The sequence below is a fragment of the Piliocolobus tephrosceles genome, chromosome 2 (assembly GCF_002776525.5).
Source record: "Piliocolobus tephrosceles isolate RC106 chromosome 2, ASM277652v3, whole genome shotgun sequence".
In the NCBI taxonomy this organism is placed as follows: domain Eukaryota; kingdom Metazoa; phylum Chordata; class Mammalia; order Primates; family Cercopithecidae; genus Piliocolobus; species Piliocolobus tephrosceles.
This window is the reverse complement of record NC_045435.1, coordinates 48,143,043-48,168,062: the sequence shown is the minus strand read 5'-3', so window position 1 is coordinate 48,168,062 and position 25,020 is coordinate 48,143,043. Positions and strand designations below refer to the sequence as shown.

The 25,020-nt window shown below is 57.3% G+C and overlaps 1 protein-coding gene across 6 annotated transcripts in view; it reads right to left on the bottom strand.

Annotated features, from left to right (window-relative positions):
* Nucleotides 1-25,020, bottom strand: part of IQSEC1 (IQ motif and Sec7 domain ArfGEF 1) — a 127,020-nt gene that overhangs the window by 20,214 nt on the left and 81,786 nt on the right. For all 6 annotated transcript variants that reach the window (XM_023192667.2, XM_023192673.2, XM_023192672.3 and 3 more), the window contains exons 2-6: nt 24,070-24,364; nt 18,030-19,279; nt 7,280-7,441; nt 4,549-4,671; nt 2,848-3,014 (exon numbers count right to left, since the gene is read on the bottom strand). In XM_023192667.2, coding sequence (XP_023048435.1) covers nt 2,848-3,014; nt 4,549-4,671; nt 7,280-7,441; nt 18,030-19,279; nt 24,070-24,364 — 1,997 coding nt within the window. The remainder of the gene's footprint in view (nt 1-2,847; nt 3,015-4,548; nt 4,672-7,279; nt 7,442-18,029; nt 19,280-24,069; nt 24,365-25,020) is intronic.

Genomic DNA, 25,020 nt, shown 5'->3' with positions numbered 1-25,020 from the left:
TAGCTCACTTCTCTTTCGTGCTGAGCACTATTCCACTGTCTGGAGGCATGCAGTTTATTTATCCCTTCACCTGCTCAAGGACGTCTGGTGGTTGCCACGTTTTGACAGTTTTGAATAGAGCTGCCATAAGCATCTGTGTGCAGGTTTTTCCGTGGGCCTAAGTTTTCAGTTCATTTGGGTAAATATCAAGGAGCACAACTGCTGGATCATATTACTTTCCGGCTTTCAAACTATGTAAATATCCATTTAAAAAATAAACTAAAAAATTCAAAAACTTTAATAACAAGGAAAGACTCCTGGACTGGCTTCTGTGGTGAGCTACTCCTCCTTCACAGTCCTCCAGCCCCCAGGGCTCTCCTGCTGCAGGACCCACCGGACAAACTGGGGTGACCCACTCGAGAGAGGATATGTGTTGGGGTGGAGAGAAGGATTTCCCTACAAAAAGAACAGGCTATCCATGCGCTCGGCACAGAGCACCAGGCTGGTTCCGGGAGTCCAGGGACCTGCCTTGCCTCTGCCATTTCCTGCTTGATGTGACCCTGGGCAGGTCCCTGCCTTCTCTGAGCCCTGATCACCCCTTCTGAAGTATGAGAAGATGAGAAAGAACGTCCTTGGGCTCCAGGCTGAAAAGGGGTGACTTGGTGGGGACAGCCCAGGCTTGGGAGACAGAACCTGCAGCTCCCTCCTTGGGAATGGGGTGCTCAGCCCCTTCCGTGGGAAGTGGGGAGGCTCCTGACACCCTGTCATCCAGACAGCTGGCAGGACTGGGTGCAATCATGGACAGGAAGCACAGAGCCGCTGCCACAGGGGTATGGACAGGCCACCACCTGACTCAGCAGCCCTGCCCCGCCAATCCTTCTCTGCTCTAGGCCAGTCATTTCTGGTTCCTCCTGTTATTTCTCATCCAGCACATCCCAGATGACATGCAGGAGGTTCTAAAATAAGGAAAAAAAACCACCTGTTCGGGCATGGTGGCTCTAGCCTTTAATCACAGCACTTTGGGAGGCCAAGGTGGGAGGATCGCTTGAGGCCAAGGGGTTCAAGACTAGCCTGGACAACATAGTGAGACCCTACCTCCAGAAAAAATAAAAATTAAAATTAGCCAGGCATGGCGGTCCGCGCCTGTGGTCCCAGCTACCTGGCAGGCTGAGGCAGGACGATCTCTTGAGCCTGGGACGTCAAGGCTGAAGTGAGATATGATTGCACCACTGCACTCCAGCCTGCGTGACAAAGGAAGACCGTGTCTAAACAATCAGAGACCCTCAAACTCTCCCTAGGCTGCCAGAGGGACCTCTAAATATAAATAAATAAATTAATTAATTAAAACAAATCAGAGACCCTCAAACTCCCCCTGGGCTGCCAACAGCATGCAGCACATAGCTGGCTTTCCTGGAGGTAATGAGTGGCCAGCCTGCATCAGGTGTAACATGGAAGTCTGTGAATCCCAGAAACGGGCTTGGCCCCATGAGAAGGCAGGCTCAGGGTGAGGGAGGCCCCAGGTGGATGTAGAGGAGGCCCCGGCCTCCTGGCTGCTGCTTGGACACCTGGGCCTGGGTGTGCATCTGTTGCACCATCAAAGTGTCCACTGGTGGCTCTCAGGAGCTCTCAAGATGCCTTGGTTCCCAGGAACTACAGACTTGATGGACTTGGGGCCTGCAATGCCCCTCAGACCTTGCAAGAGGCCACATGCAGTGACTGCTGGGTGCAGAGAATGGCTGTCCATGAGCTCTGAGCCATGCCCCAGCCTGCTCAGCATCCCTTCCTGCCTCCCAAGGGAGGTGGCAGAACCACTCAGGTCTTAGAGCCTAGCTCAGGTGCCATCTCCCTGTGGTCTCTGCTGCCTGGGGATCCTGCCACAGTGGCACCCACCACCAGGAGAACAGGAGGGCACCTAAAGACCCTGGAGTGGAGCTGGAGCTGCTCCCTGGAAAGTGACCCTGTCCAAGGAGAAGGGACGGCAGAACCACTGTTGAATAAACTAAGAATGAACAGCTTTGTCAGTTCCACATGCTCTTAGAGCCAGGCTGGATTCACACTGGCTCTTCTTTGCTTTTATAAACAGCGACACCCTTTCCAAGGAACCCTCAGTCCCTGTCCTTTCAACCCACCCTCAGCTCTTGCAGCCAGGGTTCCCACAGGGACTGAAGGACACAGTGCCTTCCTCCTTCCTTCCGAGGACCTCGGGGCACACAAGGGACACACTGGGCTGGCACGGAGCTGCCTGGGGGAATGTCACGGCCTTTTAGCTCCTTTCCTGTCTCTGATCATGCAAGGAGGCCTCGCTTCCCACAGACCCTGCACCCACACCTCCCGGCACATGCCCACCTCCCAGGGGACAGGGAGTCGGGTCTGTACTCCAGCGCCAGCAGCGGGAAGCCGCACTGGCTAGAACTCAGCAGCATTGCTTTCTTTTCATTGTATTTATTTTTATAATTACTTTCTACATTTGGCAAATGCTACTCATTCTCCATTTACAGTAGCGATATCAAGTCCCCTTTTAAAATATATTACTTTTAGGTAAAGACACACAGAAAAAGGCTAGTTTCATCCTTCAAGGGCAAGCTAACAGCGTCACCTTCTCCGTGAGGAAGGTTTCCCAACACCTGGAGACCCTGGCCTGTGTCATGCAGCCTGTGTCCCACAGGGGCTCCTCAAAGGCAGTGCTCTTCCCAGTCATCTGTGCTGTGCTCCCCAAAGGTCCCTCCATGCCAGACCCTGGATGCTGGAGCACAGCTCCCCAGCTGGAGGCTGCCTCATGTCCCTGTCTGCCCTTACACCTGGGGAGCGCCTGGCTGGGGCAGGTGCTGAAGCAAGTCTGTGGTTGGCTGACCGCCCAGGACAGCTTACCTCGGAGGTTCTTGATGAAGTCCTCCAGCTTCATTTTCCGCTCGGGCTTGACATTGGGGCTGTACATGTCGGTGTTCAGCAGGATGATGGCGAAGGCCAGGATGAAAATAGTGTCTGGGTTCCGGAACTGCCGTACCACCCCGGGGTTGCAGATGCAGTAGCGCTGGCTGCAGGCCAGGAGGGAGGGGGTCAGGGCCATGGCGCAGCAAGTGACATGGCCCCTCTCTCACCAGCTGAGGCTATCACGTACTGTTGAGCCTCAGTTCCTGCTTCTGGTGAGCAAGGATCACGCCTGCCTGTCGGAGGTGGCCCTGACTACTCACTCGCCCTCCTTTCTCTACTGCAGTCCCTCCTAACCCTGGATTATAGCCAGGCACACGGCCGTCCTGGGGAGGACTGCATTTCCCAGCTCCCAGGAGCTCAGAGTAGCCACACCACCACGTTCGGCCCATGGGATGTGAACAGATGTGATGTGAGTGCCTGTAAGGCTGGGCCCCTCTTCCCACTGCCTGCAATGGGGACGTTACAGTGGGTGTCAGGCCTGTCCTCCAGGACCCTGAGGAGAAAGCAGCCCAGGCCACCTCCACACCAGCTCAGAGGGAGAAACACCCCACCTTGTCTCAGCCATGGCTACCGAGGGGCCTCAGGTTCAACAGCTGTGGACAAGAACACCTCCCTGCCTTGGAATCAGCCCGCTTGCTGCTTCCACTGCCACTCCAGGGGCCCCTCCACTGCTGACCTCGTGGAGGGACAGGTGACAAGAGGCAGGGACAGAGTAGAGGAGTAGAGGAGGCAGGCAAAGTACCGGGACTGAGGCTCAGGAGCCCAGCTTAGTGCCCTCTCCTCCAGGAAGCCGTCCTGGAAGGAAGCAGGTGCATGCTGCCTCCCGCCAGGGCCCTGGGGTTGTCCTCCCTCTGTGTCCTCAATCCTCCTGGCCCCATCACCAGTGTGGAGCCCAGAGGGCTGGGTCAGCAGCTGACCTGTGCTGCCCACACCCAGCATCGAACATGCAGGCTGCTACACAGCCAGTCTGCACGTGATCCCAGAATGGATGACTGTGTAGTGACCTCGGGCTCACTGTTGTGTCAGGAGCTGGGCTAAGTGTGCCCACATGTCCTGTGTTGGTTCATCCTTGCACCCCTTTCTAGGATACATGCTATTGTTATTCAACTTCACAGGTGAAGAAATGAGGCATGGAGAAGTTAAGAAACCAACACAGGGCCACACAGCCAGTAAGTGGTGGAGTCAGTGACTGAACCAGGCGTCTGGCTGTCTGGCTTGTGCTCTGAGTCACTGTGCTGCTCCTTGTGAATGAGCAAATGAATGACTAGATAGATGGACTTGTGGATGAATGCAGAGCTCGGGGGGAATTGGAGGAAGAGCATTCAGAATCCCGATTTGAACAGACAGAATCCTAGCAGTCGTAATCATAACCTCTTTCAACTTCAGTTTCCTCATCTTCACAATCAGAATAATCGGTACAGTCTCCTCCACCCCCACCACCTCACAATGGCTGAAAGGAGCCCGACATAGTGCCTGGAACGTAGACTGGGCCGCTACAGTCACCCCCAAAGCAACATTCAGGGACACCTGGCCCTGTCTAGGGATGGTGGGGATGCAGTCTTTGGTCCATCTTCGGGCCCTGAAGCTGGGGACGCCATCCTCCCTTGATGCAGCACCCCCAGCCAGCCTGGGCCCCACCTGAACGCCTCGATGAGCCGCTCCACTTTCTGAGCCTCCCCTTGGACACGGATGTGCGCCTGGAATTTCCTGAGGGCCTCGTCCAGCTCCATGGTAGAGAAGTCCATCTCGTCCACCACGCAGCTGGAATAGAGACAGACAGCCCTGCATGAGCACCCCTCGCAGGTGTGACACGCCCAGCCCACACCCAGGTGGTGGTGCCTGGAGCCCAGGGAATGGGCTGCCTCCTGGTAGGGAGGGCCCCTGCCGGACTCCAACCAATCAGCCAAGAGCCCTCAGAATGCAGCAAAAAGACGTTCAGACTTCTGGGGAGCCGTGAAGCCCCTGGAACTGTAGGGAAGCGTGTGTGCCTATATTTATGTGGGCAGTTTTCCCAGTGGGGCAGAGCATATGGTTATCTGGATCAAAGCCTTTCCCAACAGACAAGCGATTTTTTTTTTTTTTTTTTTTTTTTTGAGACAGTCTCGTTCGTCGCCCAGGCTAAAGTGCAGTGGCGCGATCTCGGCTCACTGCAAGCTCCACCTCCCAGATTCGTGCCATTCTCCTGCCTCAGCCTCCCGAGTAGCTAGGACTACAGGCGCCCACCACCATGCCCAGCTAATTTTTTGTATTTTTATAGAGATGGGGTTTCACCGTGTTAGCCAGGATGGTCTCGATCTCCTGACCTCATGATCTGCCTGCCTTGGCCTCCCAAAGTGCTGGGATTACAGGCGTGAGCCACCGCGCCCGGCCAAGACAAGCATTTTTAAGCATAGCCCTCACCAGGCACACAGTGGACGCTATGGTGAGTCTCCTCTCCTTCTGCATGGGGTCGGGGAGTTCACTGCCATTTTCACAGTGAAGAAAGGGTGCCCAGGGTGTCGACTTTCAGAACAAGCCCTTGTGGGGAGAGTATCGGGGTGGTGGGCTGGGTTTTGCAGGTGCTTTTCCAGGGACTTGAAAGGGCCATGCACCCTCATCTGTGGGGGAGAGCCTAGAGGGGTGGCTGATGAATGGTCTATACATTCTTCCCATGGCTCCACCCCGGCACACCCTTCCAGTCCCTCCTATGGTGACCCCGGAACAGAGAAGATGGGGTCTGCACCAGGAGCCCTGGGGCAGGCTCCAGCTTCTGGCCTAGCTCCCTAATGACGTTGCAGTCACTACCATGGGGCAGAGGCCTGGCCACACAGGGCCTGACCCCTCTCCCAGGGCCATCCCCACATGGGGCGATGCAGCTGCTCCCACCCTCCTCTTAGCGCTCAAGGCCTCCTGGGGCAACAGCCTTGGAGGTGGCTTCGGAGCAGTGGGGAGAGGGCAAGCAGGGAGCAGGCAGCAGGATTTGCTGAGCAGCAGGAACAGCGGCCCTGCAGATGCCTGGTGTGGTGGCCTGGGAGAGCCAGCCACTTCCTGAGGCCACTGCTATTTTCTGAATGAGGAGAACAATATGCGGATTTCCTAAGGACCAGGAACCGGTTTGGAGCGGGGAATGGCTGCAGGGGATGGGGGCTGGAGCTGGGCATTCACCAAGGAGCTCATGGGCTTTCCTCGGACCTTTCCTCATGCTTGCTTCAAAGAGGGGAGAGAGCAGTAGCCAGCCTAACAATACAGCAGGCTTCTCCAGGTGCTGAGCAGGGAGAAAGATGCCTGGCCTGTGCACGCTTGGCCGACCAAGGACACAGACATTCTGCTGGTGCCTGCCATGTGCTGGCCACATTTAGCCTCCTTGGTGTGGGGCGGGACTACATGAGTGCCTGTGTGTGTGAGTCCATGTATGTGGGGTGTGTGCCCAGGCCAGCCCCTCCCACTCTGAGCCTTGGTTTCCCCACCCATGAGACAAAAGGGGCGACGGCACCCGCTACCTCCTAGGGAAGCAGCAGAGACCGCAGGCGCACTGGCCAGCCTCAGGGAGCATGAGGCCTCGTGCTCCAGGGGGTGCTGTTCCCGGGCAGCTGCTCCCCAGCCCTCGCTGGTCCCCTCGGCTGCACATGGGCAGGGCTGGGCGGCTAGAAGGGACTGCCTCTGGATGGCCAACATTTCACCCTGCTCTGAATGCTCTTCCTGGCCCACCCTTCTGGCTCAGGGAGTTGGGAACCCATTTTTCAGAAGGGTTTCAAGTAGCTGAGAGTGTTGTGCTTACCAGCTCTCTAAGCTGGGGGGAGCTGTGGAATCAGGAGGTGGGGGTAGGACGCACAGCCCAAATATCCCAGCCAGGAGAATAAGGCAGGGGCAGAGTGTGGCACGGGCCGCCCACAGGGACGCAGGTCACTTGATCCAGCTCCCGACCGCTCTCCCCAGGGGCGAGTCAGGAACAGATATGGCATGCAGTCCATGTAGGAGGACGATAGCCAGGCCAGGGGAAAGTGCCCTGACCTCTAGCTGCCTGCTCCTGCCAGCCCTGCCATGAGAGGCTGCAGGAACGTGGGTCACTGAGGGCTATGATGCTTGGTGCCAGGTTGGATAAACCGTGCTTAGGGACAGAAGGGAGGAGGGGCCAAAGGTACATGCCAGAAGGTGGGCAGACAGGCAGTGGGGTCCACATGTGGGATGGTGCATTGGAGGGCAGGTGCCCACCTGCATGCTGTACAGATGTGAGGTATCTGCATGTGTGTGTCTAGGAGTTAGAGAGAAGGGGGTGCCCAGCACATGTCCCGGCAAGTAGGGTGGGCCTGACCCTGTGTGTGCCCATGCATAACACAGGGTGCGTGAGGGCATGTGTGGAATCAAGTCCCACCCCCGCCGCAGAACTCACTCGAGCACGTCGCGGTTGAACTGCTTCTGCCGGTTGCCCAGGAACTCGCCGATCATCTGCCGGCTGAGGCCCTTGCGCTGCAGCAGGAAGTGGGCTACCCCGACGGGCGTGTCGGGCACAAAGCCACGCTCGATGAGGTACTGGACTCCCTTCTCAGGCTTCCTGGGTTAGGATGAGAGGCACACTCAGCCCCAGCTGCCCGGGTGCCAGCCAGGCACCTGGAGGGGATCTCCACTCAGTGGACAGTCGACATTCTTCCTCCCTGCCCACCTGTACCGGCCCTCATCCCTGTAGGCATTCAGGGGTGTTTAGTTCCATCTCCTGCCTGGGTGGGAACTCAAGAGCCCAGGCTGGCACTGGAAGACCCTGGGCTCCAGGCATCCTGCCCTGTCCCAAACCCAAATGTGGGGGACCTGGTACAAACGCCTTCACCTAGACTCGCCCAGACCTTGTACAAAGAATGGGCTGGGCTGGCTGCAGGGGTGCTTCTGTGAGTGCTGGAGATGGACCATCACTCCCCTGCCCTGCCTGCAGCCCCTTCTCGGCTGCCCGGTACTGGCCCCAAACGCCCGCACACACATTCAGAACCGGGTTCCCTGTCTGGCCCAAATTCCTGCTCCCCTCAGCGTGAAAGCCGCCGTGCCAGGCTGCTCTTCTGAGCTCCTCTGTCTGCCAACAGGTAATAAAGAACAGCAACCACAGCACCTGCGGGGAGCAACTGCTCTGTGCCACCGCTGTTGAGGCGCCCTGTGCACACTAATTCATTCAATTCCCATTCCGGGAGGTCAGCACTCTGGTTACCTGCGGTGCTCAGGAGCCCAGACTCGGAAGCCTGACAGCCATACGACCTTTCAGGGGTCCTGGCTTCCCCTGTTGTAAACACTGAGGAAGTAGTCAGATGCCTGCAATGACGCACTCAGTAATGATGAAGGTGCAGAGAGGCAGCATTTCTAGCTGGAGGTCACAGTGCCAGTGGCAGGGCTGGCCCTGCAGGGAGACTGGACACCCAGAGCATGGATCATTCCACTAGTTCAAGCCTCTCGGTGCCCAAGGTGTGTGCAGAACCAGGCCTGGGCAGGGATGTGCATGGTGCACGTGTATCGTGGGCTGATGGGGCCTAGTGCCAGGCCAGAGCACTCCTGGTCTGCACCTGGCCAGGTGTCTGTAGGGCCAGGCAGGCTGTGGGGACACGGCACTGACCGTGCCGCTCACACCAACCCTGGGAGCAGGCCCTGCCTCCCTGCGGCACTCCGGCACGTGTGAGGGGTGTGTGAGGGGCCGGCCGTGTGAGCCCTGGCAGGCCCCTTCTCCCTTCGGGCCTCAGATGTCCTGCCCATCTTGTGGTAGGTCTCTCGCTTGGCTGACCTGGCAGGGTGGTCCTGGTGGTCAAAGGAGAGAGATTGGGCCAGGTGTGGTGGCTCACACCTGTAATTCCAGTACTTTGGGAAGCTGAAGTAGGTTGATCACCTGAGGTCGGGAGTTCCAGACCAGCCTGGCCAACATGGTGAAATCCCATCTCTACTAAAAATCCAAAATTAGCCAGGCGTGGTGGCTCACGCCTGTAATCTCAGCTACTCGGGAGGCTGAGGCAGGAGAATCATTTGAACTCGTGAGGCATAAGTTACAGTGAGCTGAGATTGTACCACTGCACTCCAGCCCACACGACAGAGCAAGACTCTGTCTCAAAAAAAAAAAAAAAAAAACAAAAAAAAACCAGGCTGGTGTGAGAGGGCTTTGAAGATGGCCACACATGTGACCCCAGAGGATGGGTGTTCTCTATGGAGTTTGCCAGGTCACTCTGGGAGCTGTATGGAGCCATCAGGCCAGACTGCCTCCATGTCCCCTTGGCCCAAGTCCTCAGAGTCACCGACAGCTGTCAAGTGGTTGGGGACACAGGGACATGTGCTTCCTCAAGAGTCCATGAGGGGTCCAGTGTGGCTTGGGCCTCCTTGCCTCATGGCACACCCAGAACCTGTGCTGGGGTATAATCGGCCGGGTCATCCACTAACTGGTGGGCTGGGCCTGACCCCTTGCCCCAGCAGGTAGAGGTCAGCATTCTTCTGTCCGCAGGGTGGGGGGAATGGAGATGAAAGCCGGTGTTCACCCGCCCCATAACTGCACAGCTTCTGGCTGACAACAGCGCCCTGTGGACACTGTATTTCCACGTGTAAGTGAAAGGAAGCCTCCTGGCTGCAAGGTGACCCTGCTATTTTTACCCTAGGACGGCCACACCCATAAGCTTGTCCCCAGGAGTGTGGCAGGGAAGAGCCCCAGCTGGCTTGGTCCTGGCACAGAAGTGTTAATGGAGTGGCCCCATTCCTACCTGTCCCAGGGACCCAGGACGGAAGGACCCGCGTTTCACTGTTCACAAGATCACATGCCTTGCTATGCTTCGGGGGTCTCCAGCCAAGAACTGCTCCATTGCCCCAGGCCTCTACAGCCACGGCCAGAGCAGATTCTGGGTCCTCACTGTCCTGCTCCATGCCAGCCCCAGACCACACCCTTCTCTCCCTCCCTCAGCTTCCAGGTGAGGGGTTGCCATGGCTCACCTACAGTTGGGTTTTCTTTGGCCTACACACTGTTAACAGAAAGCATTCCAGTTAGTTGCCAGTATTTAAAAACTGGAAGAGTGTACAAAAAATCTGGATTTCTGGCTTCTGAAAAATCAGACCTTCTGGAATCCCTGGGCCTTTGCTCCCTGGCCCCCATGGCAGTGACTACGGGAGCTGGGCTGGGCTATCCCCACCCCCGCTGCCTGGTCCCTTTCCCACACAGGTGCATGCTCTGACTCCACCCAGGCTGTCTGGTCCCTCCAGGCCACTGCTGCAGTGACCACGTCCAGGCCCAGCTGGGTCCCGCCTTGTCACTTCCCCGGGCAGCCAGCAGCTGCTCTTTCTTTTTTTTTTTTTGCCTCCATCCACTCTCTGGTGTTGATGTGCCACATCCAGGGACTTCCAGGACAAGGCTCCTTAGCCCTGGAGGTGCTCAGAGCACAGAGGGAAGAGGGGAAGGCGCTGTGGGAAGTGGGCATGTGAGCTCTTCAGGATTAGGTGAGCACCATGTGTCTGCTGGGCCAGGCACCTCTTGGTGAACACTGGCTGGGAGTAAGCCATGGGCCCCTGTGGGTACAGTTGAGAGGCCTAGTCTGGGCAGGGGGCAGGGGACAGAGACTGAGGGATCAGGCAATTTTCTGGGAAGAGGTGACAGTGAGGACAAAGGCCCTGAGGTGGGTGGGGAGATCAGAGAGGCTATTCCAGGGTTGAGCATAGGGACCCCGGGGGAAGGCAAAGGGGGCAGTGGGCCGGCGGGCAGACCACACTGTGCTGCAGGCCATGGAGGGGGTCTGGCTTTCTCCCGAGTGGGCTGAGAAGCCCCAGCGTGCTGTGAAGAGGGGGGTGATGGGGGTCCTAAGTCCACATGGGCGATGCCATGCTGAGGAGGTCGTGGACTAGGGCCCAGCTGGCAGCTGAGTGAGGGGCTCCTGTGGGCACCCAGCCATGCTGCAGCAGAGGTACGAGGGGAATGGGTCGAGGACACAGTCTGAGGGCAGAGGTGTCGATATTTGCTGATGGATCTGGGTGGGGGGTGGCCGAGGTGGGGACAGTGGTGGTAGGAACAAGAAGGACAAGGAGCAGTGATGGCATCAGCTTTTAGCCTGAACCTAGTGCAGGGAATGGATTCCACCCGGCAGGCCACAAGGGCGATATCGCAGAAGTGAGGATGCTCGGTGAGGGGGCCTGGGCCAGTGATGAGGAGCTCGCCACTCACCTGAGGGGAACTGCGGAGGAGCTGCAGCTGTACAGCCAGGGCCAGCTCCAGGGTGGGGCTGGGAGTCCCCCCAAGGCTCCCTACAGGAGGGACAGGTCCTCAACAGCCTCCCTGACAGCAGACGGCCGGGGCACTGGGCATTTACTAGTGGGAATCCCCTGCTACCTAGACCTTGCTACCCTCCCCTACTCCTAGCCTGTGTAATGAAGCCCTTCCTTCCCCAATCTGTCCTTGGTGGCCCTGCTGGGTGGCGAGTTCTCCATCCACCTGCGCCCCACCTCACAGAGCTCCACGAGGTCTGCCAAGCATCACACAGGCCAAAGGTGGCCCATTGGTGTGCCCTCGGACCCCCACCGCCTCCTCTCGCAACAGGACTTTACTTTCCCGCCTGCCCTGGGGAGAGGGCTGCAGGACATGCTTCAGCCACTGAACTGTGAGCTGAGGGGTCTGTGTCACTTCAAGGGGGAAGCTGTGCGGTCCCCTGTGGACACCCACCTACTTCATTCATTCCACAAACATTTATCAAGCACCTACCCTGGCCAGGTGCTATGCTAGCACAGTTATGGTCCCCATCCTCAAAAAACATGCTTTCTAGTTAGAGAGGGATACAGAAGGAGATAAAGTCCAAGAATATGCTACAGCACAAGCATCAGGGGCATGGCTGGGAGAGCCAAGAAGCCCGTACTTCCGTCTCAGCTCCACTTCTGGCTGGGCAACCCAGGGTGAGTAACTTAGCCTCTCTGTCTCTGTATAATGGGGATGACAACAGTTCACACAACAGAGTTACTGTGAAGAATCCATGAGATCGTACTCGTAAAGCACCATACCTCAGGCCTCAGAAACCATTTCAGGCTTCACAGCTGGAAGAAGAGGCCTGGGCTGGAAGAACCCACCCAGGGTGATGCCACAGAAAGCTGGGATGGCATCGACTTCAGCTGGAAGGGGCAGAAGGACGGGCAGGAAAGCCCGCCCTGACGAGATGGCATTGGGCCTGGGCAGGTCGCTGGTGGAGGGAATGGCCAATGCAAAAATCTTGAAAGGTAACAAAATGGGGGCATAGAAGGGTCAAAAAACTGGCTCCAGCAAGATGAAGGGTGCTGCAACTTATAATTCATGCTTCTGCCCCAGAAGTCCCTAAAAATTCCCTCTACCCTCCAGATGCCCTTCCTGCTGCTGAAAATCCACTCTGTCCAACTCTGCAGTGACCCATCCCCACAGTCGCTCTGTGTACACCCGTTACTCTTTCTTTAGCTCTTCTTGGTTCTACCTTGTAAGGATCCAGCATTAACAAGTGCTGCCTGTAACATTCTCACCATCTATACCTGACCCAACTGTGTACCCCTGGCCCTACTGCCCCCTAAAATGCCCCAGCAGGCAGTGTTGTCGGAGGCTTCTGACTCCATCCCTGCTGTGTGCTCGCAGGTCTGGCCTTAGCTGCCTCCTCTAAAGCTGGCTGAGCCAGCTTTTCCTCACATCAGATGCTGATTCAGATTCAAGTGTGACAGGTGAGCATAGACTGCACCAGTCACTTCCTGCACACACATCTCTCGTCTTTCAGCTGCAAGCTGAGCTGCTGGTGGGACGAGAGAGAGCTGTGTGAGGCTCTGAGGAAGAGCTGCTGCAAGGCTGTGGATTGCATGTGGGGAACACGTACCTGCTGAAGCCAAGCACTGAGTGCTTACCCTGATATTTTCCCAGCAGGGGTGTGCAGGATCCAGAAAAGGGTTCTCTCTCTCTAAGACATGGGTTTCACTATGTTGCCTAGCCTGGCCTCAAACTCCTAGTTTCAAGTGATCCTCTTGCCTCAGCCTCTCAAGCAGCTGGGACCACAGGGATGTGCCACTGTGCCTGGCTGCAGTCCTTTTTAACTGTTCAGGATGCCTAAGAGATGTGGAAGTGGATGGATGCCCAAGCACCTAGCTTCAGCCTCCAGGTTTCCCAGCGTACCCTCCAGCTCAGGCCCTAAGAGCCAGTGGGCAGATCCTACTCTCTGCTCCAGGCCAGTCAGAGCCCTGCATCCTGCTTGCCCAAGTAAGTGGTTCAGGGAGAAGCACGAGAGCCAGAAGGAGCCGACGAGGGGAGGAGAATCTCTCTTCCTCCTACTGGGGTTGAGATCAGACTACAGGCCTAGGGTCCTCGGATGGCCCTCCTGTCCTGGGTCAGGGAGGATCTGGCAACGGGCAGGGCCAACCCTGAGGCAGATGGAGCCAAGAAATACCCGGGACTTTTCAGGTCCATAAACCAGTAAAGCCTCTTTGCTTAACCCAGTTTGATAGAGTTCCTGTCACATGAAACAGAGAAGGCCATGATTAACGTAGAGCCCAACGGAGGGTTTGGAGTGCCCAAGGAACTCCGTGGTCAGAGGTCTGAGCCCACCTGGTAACTGCTTGTGGGGGTGAGGACAGACTCACCAAATTCAGCATTCGGAGAGTCCCTGCATACCTGGAAATGCCCTTCCAATGCAGCAACCCAGACTCGAGTCCCCCCAGGGTCCTGCAGAGAGGTGCCACTTCCAGCCTTTCCCACACTGCCCGGGCCAGCAAGCTCGCCACCTCCGGAGGCTGCCTGCTCCATCCAGCTCTTACTTTTACACCGCACTTTCCGGTAGCATGAACCCAAGTGGCTTCCTTGGTATCGATCCCAGAGAGAAGGCATGAGAATCACCCTTTGAAGTGTGGCCAGCACCCCCTGCAGAGTTTCCCTTGGCGCTGTCTTCTCTGAGGCTCAGCACCAGCCATCTCAGACCCAGGCCAGAGTCGGGATCCTGGGCTGTGGGTAGCATCAAGGGCCACAGGCCATAGTGGCCCGTGTCTAGGGGAGGAGGGTCCCAACCTCCAAAGACCCAGCTCAAAGTGCTCCTAAGAGAGCCCATCCTTTACACCATCAGCACCGCAGGCTACGGGAGCAGCACCGCACATGCTCTGGGCCAGCACTTCTGGTGTGTGGCCTTGAGCTTGGGCCTGGGATCTCAGCCTGGCTGCCTGCACCTACGCTTCCCAGGATGGCTGTGGGGAATCAGTGAGACAACAGGCGGAAGGTGTTCGGCATGGGGCCTGGCACTTGGTCCAGGCTCTGCACAGGCCGGCTCTGCTCACTGCTATTTTTATCAACGACAGCAGACACGTTAAACACAAGGAGCACAGAGCTAGAGCATGCAGATCAGGGGCACCTGTGGGAGCCCTGTTCCCACAGGTGGAGGGGAATGGCCCCCTGTGGGTGCGCTGGAAGGGTGAAACAGTCATGCTACCTGCAGGATCCCAGCGACAGCATCCTCTGCCTCCCTCTTGCAGTAGCTCTAGCAGGTGGATGGGACCCGAGGCTGCTGGGACCCAGGGGCTGGGCACCGAGTGTAGGGGAGGCCAGGTCCACAAAAGGGGGCTGCCTCCAGGTACAGGGCCCTGTGCTGGAAGGGCCTCAGGGGCCCCTGTGAAAAGCTCTTAGCCAAGTAGTCCAACCACACTGTAACACCAGGTGGCCACCCAGGCCCTGCATACATGTTCCTCAGAGACAAGCTTCTCACTCCTTTTTGAGGGTGCCCGTGTCATCATGAAGCAGCTCTGGGGCCAAGGATGCTCTTGCAGAGGCGGGAGAGGTCTCAGGTGGCTCACCTGTGACATGGTCACCTGGGCTCATTTCAGAGAGGAATGTGACAGAGAGGAAGTGGACATAGCCAGGCATGTACCCCTGAGGGTGTGTACCAGGTACAGGAGCAGGAGACACTGGGGTGGGGTTCCAATGCAGAGGTGATAGACTCAGTGAGGTCCCTGCTGGGCACCTGCCCCAGCTCCACGTGCTGCAGGGCTGCGTGGCCTCCCACAAATGGTGTGGCTCTGCCTCCTGGACCCAGTTTACAGATCTGTCACCCAGTAAGGAGGTAGGGAGTCCAGGGCTATACCTGTGGTAGCAGCAGTTCCTATACCACAGATTTTAAGAGGATGTGTTCAGGAGCCAAGTGGCCAGGGTGTGATGTCCCTAGTCACCTACCAACTGTGCGAGACTCAGCTCACCCACTGCACAGGGAAACGTGCGTTAGCGCACGACAGGCCCTGGGAAACGCGCCTGGTGCACGGTCAGTACATGGAAGGATTAGCCATTCTTGTTATTTGACTGCTTGGCCCATCAAAATGCCTGTTTGGGTCTTCCTAAAGCCAGCCCTGGAAGCTCCCTTCCCTTGGCACTCGCTCTGGACACAGAAGCTCTCGCTGACCACAACAGCTGCCATCCACTGCACCAACATTTTCCAGGTGCAGGCAGTGAGACTCAGAGAGTTCAGCGAGTCGCCCCAGGTCCCGCAGCTGATAGGTGGCAGAGCCAGGGCTGAAATCCTCCTGCCTCTGGCTCCTGCACCCCCGCCCTCCCACAGCACCGCCAGCCAGATCAGCTGTGTGGCTGTCAGCTGGGCCGGGTGAGAGTAAGCAGCAGATGCCCAGAGGAACATCTGGATGCCTGGTAGACCTCGGCAGCCCCGGGGATGCCCTCACTGCCAACCCACACCACTTTCTCAGGCTTCGTTTCTGTTCTTCCTCCCCGCCTGCTGCTGGTTCTCCCACTTTGGTACATGATTCCCTATAAGGGGGCATCCCTCCAGACAGAGGCCTGTGCCAGGAATGCTCACTGCTTCATTGCTGGGAAGGGGTGGAAACTGAGAGCTGTGCTGGAGGCCGGGCAAAGGCCAGGACATACCACCCCGCAGGGAGAGAAGTGGAGGTGGTACACAGGTGCAAGGCCAGAGAAAGGGAGGGGAAAGGGCAGTTCATACTTCAATTAAAAACGTGCCAAGACCCAGCAATTCCACTTCCAGCCATCTGATCAAGGGGCCTCCCAGGCGTGTGTGTAAAGATCACAACCACTGTCACACTAGTGCTAGTTGTGAAAAGCTAGAAGCAACTGGCCAAATAACCTATAGCCACGGTGGGGACTACACTCAGCAGCACACAGGCACAAGGCAGCCTGTGTGCAGAGCCCAGCGATACCCTCATAAGACAATGTCACAGTCCCAGGCCCCGGCTGATGTCAGCAAGGATCCAACAGTAGCAGCTAATACACAGTAAGGCCCTATCCTGTGCCACGTCCTGCTCTCAGCACTTCACACGGACCAATGCTTCACCCTCACCGCCCTGGGAGGAGGGTGCCCCTGGCATCAACCCATTTCACAGATGCGGCCACTGTGGGACAGGGGGCTTTGCTGCCCAAGGATATACAGATAGGACGGGGGACAGCCAGGATTTAAAGCCAGACAGCTGGGCCCCAAGCTGTGTTCTTAACCATGGCTGTCTAGAGTTCCCAGGAGTGCACACAAATGCACAGGAAAAAAATCTGGAAGGAGAGACTGCAACATGCTGAGTCCAAGAGGATGTTATCCTGAGCTGCAAGGCAAGCATTTTCTGTGAAGAATGTATTCATGTGCTACACAGAGAATTAAAAGTTAACTGAGTAAGAAAGAATCTACACAGACCAAAGCTGGCTGGTTGAGGAAGGTGGTTTTTCCTGGTTTCCTGTCTCCCCACTGCTGGTCTCCACCTGTCCACTCTGCAGGGGCCCCTGGTTATCCCAGCCTCCCCTCTATGGGACATGGGCCTGGGTTGAGAGATGGTCCTGGAGCTGGGCTGTGCCCAGGAGCAGTGGGGACAGACTTCAGGGACCGTGTTAGGTGGGCCAGTAGGACGCAACCCTCCCCTGTCCAGCGCATTGCTCCGGCCATGGCCTGTGCAGCAGTGAGAGCAGCCGTACTCTGCAGCAAGCCACAGGCAGATCAGAGGCACAGAAGAGAGCATCCTGGTAGATGTGAGATGTCCAAGACTCTTAGTTCTTAGCTGAGCAAACCAGTAAGCCATTGCCCCTGGCTGGCCCCAAATGAATGCACCATTCCCCAGAGGCTCTTCCTGAGACAGGCCTCTCTGACACCCCAAGATAGTGCTTCCATGTGTCCCAGGAATGGCTATCCCTCAGTTTAGGAGTAGAGAGAACAGGGGGCAGACAGAACAGGGAGCCAGCTCAACACTGGCTTTGAGATGGCCAGGTCCCACTGCGCCATTCACCACCCTAGTTTGACCTTCTGGGAAAACTGTCGTCTGCCCCTGGCTCCCCGGATGTGTGTCAGGAATCACCAGCCCAGGGCAGTTGGACCCAGGCCAGCATCTGATGAGGCCAAATCCCAGTGGCCCAGGGAATGGAAATAACGAGAAATCTCAGGTTGGACAGGAGCCTGCACATTACTCAGGCCAAGTGCTCAGCCCTCCTCCCCTTCCTCTTGCTATTTTTGGCTGAGCTAAGAATAGTCTGCTTTAAATACCCATCGCTCCTTGGATCTGCTGTCAGGATGGTCGATGGCACCTTTCCAGGACCCCCTCGGGGAGCAGTCACTCCATGAACCCAACTCATGCAGCTCCCCAAGACCCCTAGACACAGCCGTGGGTCTGGCCTGCGTCTGTCTGAGTTCCTTCCCTCCAGACATGGTTCTGGGTCTGGCCAACTGCCCCGAGCACTCCTACCCCCAGACATGGCCCAGGTCTGGCCTGCGTCCCCCAGAAGACATAGCCCTGGGTCTCGCCTGTCTGCTCCTGCCCCCCAATGACACAACCGGTCATACCCCTGCTCAAAGTCCTTTGTGTCCCACATCACCCCTAAGCCTGACGTCCAAAGCTGGGCAGGGCATGGCCCAACATACCCCACTTGCTATGGTGGACTCAGGAGTGATGGGATGGAAGAGCCTGGGACTCAAGTTGCTTCAGCACAGAAAGCTCCCATTCTGCCCCTGCTCAGCCTGTCTGTGTTGCTGTCCCAAACAGCAGCTCCAGGAAGGGCTGGATCCTCAGTGCACAGGTTGGCAGCATCCTAGCCACCAACCTTGCACGGCAGCTTCCTATGCTCACAGGCCACGCTGGACCTCAAGCTCTGTGCTTGGAAGGATCCAGCCATGCCCACCTGCCGAGGCCCAGCAAGCCATGGCCGCCCACCCTGCAGGGTCACCAATGGTACTCACTTGTTGAAGAGGTTCAGGCCAATGCGGTAGTGCCTCTTGCGGATGACATCGTTGCTAAAGGCGGGCGAGTCCCAGCTGTTGCGGGCCTCCTTGTGGTAGGTCTGCTTGCTGAGCGTCTGCTCCCGCAGGCTGTCACGGGACGATGACTCGGAGCTGCAGTTGATGGTGTCGTTGGAGTTGGATGTGCTGTTGATGCTGTCATTGTCACCGTCTGAGTAGTCCGACTCAGACTTGCTCTGCCGGTTGGCTGAGCCATTGATGGCCAAGTGGCTGTCTAGGGGCCTGGGGGGCCGGGGCCGCAACTCAGGCTCCTCCCGGGGGAGGCTCTTTGGGGGGCCGCTGTGGGGACCATGCTTGGGGCTGCCCTGCTGCCCGCCGAGGCTGCGCTCATAGGCACTCTGCCTCTTGAGCGAGCCCCGCTCCGAGCGGTCACTGAGGTCCACAGAGCTGTCGCTGGGTGGCTCGATGGTGAGCAGCGGGAGATGCTCCACCCGCAGCCGCTGCTCCTGCCGCTCCAGCGACGGCGTGCTCCGGCAGCTCGTGTCCGTGTCGGCCTTGTCCTCTTTGTGGGCCAGGGCCCAGTAGTCTGGGGCTGCGCCCCCAGCCCGCAGCCGCAGGTCTGACTCGGTGCTGGATGGCCGGTCCCCTGCCTGCGAGAGGGGCAGAGGGGGAGACAGCTCCTCCTCATCGATGTACAGGGTGACATCGCTGTATGAGGCCGTCATCTCATCCAGTTTGCGGTGGTCCATGCTGTGCAGGGCTGTCTGGGGCTCGGTGTCCCGGGCCCGTGCCGCATCCAGGGCTGGTGCCTCCTCAGTGTGCAGGCTGCGGCAGTTGAGGGCATCGTCGATGGACTCGGCCAGTGATTTCACTTGCCTAGAGAAGGCGTCCTCCAGCTCAGTGATGGCGTCCGCAAAGTCGCTGGAGGGGGCCGGAGACTTGAGGGTAGTCGGCTCACTGAGGTCACCACACTCAGGGGGCACCAGGGCTCCCAGCTGGGAGCCGTCGTTAGTCACTGAGACCTGCTTCCCCTCGAAGTAGGAGCTGTGCACTTTCTCAGGCCCCTCAAAGGAGAACTGCATCCTCATGTTGGACAGCACGATCCGGCGCGACATGCGGTTCTCTGACATGGAGCTGCGCAAGCGCTCGAAGTTCTTGTTCATCTGGTACTGGCGAAACGCCGTCTGGATGGTGCGGGCCGCATGGCGGGTTACCAGGCGCCCCCCATACTTTCGTTCTAGCATCTCCACCTGGGGGTGGGAGAGGAGAATGAGAACAGCCCTGCATGTGGGCACAGTGAGACATCTACCAAACTCCTTCCCACTTCCTAGCCAAGCAGCTATGCAACCTGGGAAGGTCCCAAAGTTGGTCAAAGCAACTGCTAAGGGATGCTGGTGGGCTTATGCAAAATATGAGTCCCGAGGTCAAACTGGATAGAGAAGCACCAAGTTAAAATGAGTGCAACCATGTTTTTCCTCTCAGATCCACTTTTTTTTTTTTTTTTTTTTTTGAGACAGAGTCTCGCTCTGTCACCCACGCTGGAGTGCAATGGCATGATCTCAGTTCATTGCAACCTCTGCCTCCTGGGTTCAGACGATCCTCCTGCCTCAACCTCCTGAGTAGCTGGGATTACAGACACCCACCACCACGCCCAGCTAATTTTTGTATTTTTAGAAGAGATGGAGTTTCACCATGTTGGCCAGGCTGGTTTTGAACTCCTGACCTCAGGTGATCCACCAGGCAGAGCCTCAAGAAACTTTAAAAGGCAGTGAGATACACTATGCTGAGTGTCCCCAGTGTCTTGGGTCACAGAAGCCCCTGGCCCTGACGCATTTTTGAGGTATGCCATCTAATGAAACCCATTTGGAGACCCTGGAAGAAGTATGCACAGGTCAAGAGACAGGCTAAAGATTCCAGCAAGGCCCACAGGCTGCTGTACTCATTTCCTTTCCACAGCACCAACCAGGCAGCTCTCGTGGCCAGAGGCGTCACTGAGTTTCAGGGAGACCTGTGGGGTCTGCTGCACTGAGAAGCAGGCTTCGAGGCCAGGTGCCTGAGTTCTAATCTGGGCTATGCCCCTTGGTAGCTGGGTGACCCAGAATAAGCCCTGAGCCCATGCACTTCCTCGGTTTCCTCGTCTACTAAATGGCATAGTACTGGGACCTATGACTGTGGTGAGCCCCGGAGACAGAGGCCAAGGGCTGGCACATGCCAAGCACAGGGGTAGCTGGGCTGGAAAGACACTCAGCTGCATTCTGGGAAGGGATTTACAGTTTGTAAAGCCCCCAAGCTCCCTTGCTCTACAGATGGGCAAATTGTGGCCCAGAGAAGAGACTCAACACATACTCAAGAGGCCTCCAGGCTCTGGAGCTGGCTTTCCCTCATGAGTACCGCCATTCCTGATGGCTTGTCTGGGCTGCACGGCTCATTCCTGTGAGGGCTGGGCTACATGCAGGGAGGGGATGGGGTGAACCCCGGGTGCTTCAGTGGGACACGCAGACCTCCTGAATTTCTGAGGCACCCGTGACCAAGGAGGGCCCTGAGGGCCGCTCCCTGCACCTTGCTCCTGAGTGGACAATGAACACATTCCTGCGGCCAAGATAAGGAATCGGCTTCTCCGCCAAGCCAGGCCTCTTGGGGTGCTGGGGTGGCGTGGGCATGTGACGTGGGGCTAGGAGCCAGGCAAAGCGCTACACCTGCCTGTATGGTCCCGGATGCCCACTACATGCTGGGCATCACGCCACACCTGGAGGTGGAATGGGAGGCATGGAGGTCCTTGCACTCGAGGAGCGAGGGGTCTGTCAAGGAGAGCAGGCAGCTGCAGGCGCAGAACTGAAACAATGCCAGACAGACATCCAACAAATCGAAGGCTGCAGCCTGCACCAGGGAGACTGGCTCAGGGCCACATAAGGCCTTGCATGCCCATGCATGCCGCCTGGCTTTGGATGGTCCCAGCAGGCTGGGTGGAGGAGAAGAGCTGTGGGGGGCTTGAGGGGAGCAGATCAAAATGACTTTTCCAATCCCAGGCCAGAGTCTGTTTTTTCTCTCGCCCTGTTACTGAACGTCGTCCAAGAAATGACCTCACTTCCACAACTGTAAGCAGAAAGTTTCCATTTTTTGGGTTGTGAGTGGAGCTTAGAAAGCCCGTGGGGCTGATAAGAGACCCGAGGCTGGGATCTGGAAAGTCTTTCTTCCCTCACTGTACTTTGTGGGCAGCACAAGCACCAGGACCTCCAGCTCAGGCCTAGAGCTCCCCACAGGGCCTTCTCGCCTGCTGGCTCCGGACCTCGCAGACCAGGCAGCCACCCTGTTTTCCTGAGACCTCCTGCCCAAATCTGTGTGTATCGGGGGCGAAGGGACTTCAGGAAGGCAGCAATGGGCTCTGCGTTTGTTTACCAGAGCCCCTGGCAGTTCTTCCCCCAAGGGTCCCCACACATGGACCTGGGGCTGCTCTTCCTCGTCCCCAAACTTACTGTGGGTCATTCTTCTTTCTGGGATGGAACTATTGCCAGGCCTGGTCGAAAAGTTTCCTGGGACCCAGTGGAGGGGATTCTACTAACATGTGCCCATCTACTATGTGTGCTGGGGACCCCCACACCCTCATCCCATCTCACAGCAGCTTCTGCTCTCCTGAGGGATTTCGCTACCCTACTTCTCAGCAAGGACAAGACGCTCAGGGGAGGGAAGCCGCTGGCCCAGGGCATGTGGTTCCTGGATAGAGGAGTTGAACCCGTGGCCAGCGCTCCTCAATCCGGCCCTCACTTGTCCCTTCAAGGCGAACTTCTGAGCAGTGCAGAAGAGGAACTGGGAAGAATGTCACTTCTTGACGACACAGGGACAGTACCTGACACCCACTCAAGTCTCCTGCTTCAGGGACAGAAAGCCACTGAAGGGCACAGTGGGCCAGGGGCCAGAAGAGCACAGGAGGCTAGCCCTTGGGGTCCTTTCACTAAACGGACTCTGTGTTATGCAGATTTAAAACTCCTCATGGAATCGGGCACCTCACTTTTTCATCTAGTGATTCCCATGCAATCTGTCCCATTCCCACTTTTGCTGAGTTTTCCAGGAAGCTCGGTGGAGCATCGAATGCTCAGTGGTCCTTGATGTGGCCTCCTCCCTCTCACCTCTTTGGTACCTCTTCCGGACCTTCCTTTCCATCACACACACTCAGTAGCCTTTGCACCAGCTGTTGTCTCTTCCTGGAACAGCCAGCTCTAATGTCACCTTAGAGAGGTCTTCCCAACCAGCCTTACCCAATGCTGTCACCTCCCATAGCCGCCCGATTTCTTTCCCCAATTTTTAGAATCCCTAGAGTTTGCATCACTTTCTGGAAGTCAACTGCCTCTGCATTGCTAACTTGCTCCTGTCCAGCTCCTGTGCCACAGTGGAGCTCAAGAGCAGGGGCCTTGCCTCGGTCACGGGCACCCAGCACAGTGTCTGGTGTGTGGTGGGCGTTCAGATAATATGCATGGAATGAAAATGAATAGCTGGAGTCCTATTAGGCCCACAGTAAGCATATAATTCTCTTCAAAGGCCTCTATTAAGTCCCAACCTTTCTCCTCTCTGTTTAAATGGCTCTGCTGCCAACATCTCTTACTATAAACCATGGTCCACTTTGGATGTGGGCATCACGGATAAAGGGAACAGAAGCTGCTCTGCACTGTGTTGGCCTGGCCTAAGTTGCAGGGCAGCACCGACAGCCAGGTGAGGAGGGGGCTGATGGGGGATTCCCTGTCAAGAGAGGGGATGATCCCGCAACCCCAGGCAGTATCTGCACCACTCCCTTAGGAAGTTGGGGCACACCAGGCCCAGAACTATAGTCTTTAAAGGACAAAAAGGGGAGCACATATTCAGGGAAACTTGAATCTATACTCCCAGCAAACATAAACAAATAAAACCCCCAAAAATTGTTTTTAAAGAAAAAGGATAACTAGGAAGATCTGGGAGCAAGCAGAGGGCGGGCAGGGCCCCAGGATGGGTGTGGATGGGAGTGAAGGCCAGGTGGCTTCTGCAGCATGGAGTCTGGGGAAGATGGGAAAGGGCCCTGGGGCCAGCAGGGGCAGAGGCGGCCACCTGGGCATCTGGAGGAGCTGTCTAGAGCTCAGTGCCCAGGAGCTGGGGAGAGTCTGACAGCCCTCCCCAGCCTGCCCCTGCAAGCTTGCAGAGCTGCTGCCTGGGAGCCCGGGTTCTCTTGGAGCCTGAAACTGCTATGGGGCTTGTCCATGCACTGGCTCGCTCACTCCCTCACTCACCCATCTGTTCATTCACTCAGATCCCAACACCTACTGTGCACACGCACTTGGAGGGACTTGGAAGCAAGCGCTCTTGGCCTCCCCAGGGACTGCTCAGGTCCTCGCTCTTCCCTTTGCACCCCAGGATTCTCCTCTCCTGGTTCAACTCTGAGAGGCTGCCTCTTGTCCTCCCTCGAGCCCAGCCCTAAGCACACTGTGGGTCTGGGCCACCTCTAAGGGCCACGGCCCCTGGGGGAGGGGTGCAGTCTTCAGTGGGGGGATTTCCCACAGGATTGTGGGAGCCAGGAGGGGTACGGCAAGCAGCCTCCCCTCGCTGGCCGCAGATGAGGTTCTTCCCAGAGCTTGTGCTGTTCATGCTGTCAATGGACCTTCCTCCCTCAGCCCTCTCCTGGGTCTTTACAACCTCAGTGGCCGGCCACATACCCAGTGTGTCCCGATGACATTGGGCTCAGATACCTATCATGGTTCCCCAGATCTGGGCCACGCAGGATGTGGAAGCCGGGCCATGGCAAAGGCCTCATGTGAAGACGACTCTCTGGAAGTCCCCAGAAGGAATGCCAGACAATCCAGGTCCTTCATACACGCCAGCAAGAGCCAGCTGGGGCAAGAGGCGCCTGAGAGCAGCCACAGGTGGAGCTGGAACTGGGGCAGAGTCCTCAGCCTCAGCCCACACGCACCCCAACTTGAGTCTATGGGAGAGAGCTGCCACCATGCCTGGTAGGGGCATACATGGTGGGCAGAGTTGCCCTGTGCTCGCATGTGTGGCCCGAGGGGCTGTGCTCGCCTACCTGCTTGTCCTGCAGGTCCGAGGAGAGCTCATAGCTCTCAGAGAGTGAGCGTGAGCGCTTGATGGCCTCCTCCTCGGCCTGCTTGCGCAGGATGGAGGTTGAGTGCTGCAGCTTAGGCCTCCGCGTGCGCTGCTGTTGCCCCGGCGGCCCCGAATACAGCCCATAGGCTCCCACTGACGTGTGCTCGTAGTGATCTGGGCTCAGGCTGGAACCAGGCACTAAGGGGCCCTGGGGGTAGGCCGAGGGGCTGTCCAAGGACGTGCCAGTCTCGCTGCTGGGGGCCTCGCCCTCGACGCTGCAGAGGAGAGAGAGGCGAGAAGCTTCTGGTGAGCAGGAAACCCGAACACGATGCCGGGCCGTGGGGCGCAACCCCCCCATGCTCCTGGAGGAGCCCCCATGCCCACTCTTCTCACACCCAACAGTTGAGTCCACACATGCAGCTGGCAGGACCCTGCAAAGCCCCTCCACTCAGCACCCCACCCACTCGGATTCAGTTTCTCTGTGAAGCACACCACCCTCTGACATCCCATACAACTTTCTCATTGATTTTGCTCACTGTTCATCACCCACATGCAAATACCAGCTCCCTGAGGATGGTAGTTTTGGTCACTGGGTTGCTGATCATCCCCAGAGCCCAGAGCAGGTGCTCAGCAATTACTGACTCAGCCAGTTCTGTCACTTTCTCTCCTACCACCTGCATTAAATACACCACTAATTTAAAAACTTTAAAAAAACGCCAGGCGCGGTGGCTCACGCCTGTAATCCCAGCACTCTGGGAGGCCGAAGTGGGCAGATCACGAGGTCAGGAGTTCGAGATCATCCTGGCTAACATGGTGAAACCCCCGTCTCTACTAAAAAAATACAAAAAATTAGCTGGGCGTGGTGGCGGTCGCCCGAAGTCCCAGCTACTCAGGAGGTTGAGGCAGGAGAATGGCGTGAACCTGGGAAGCT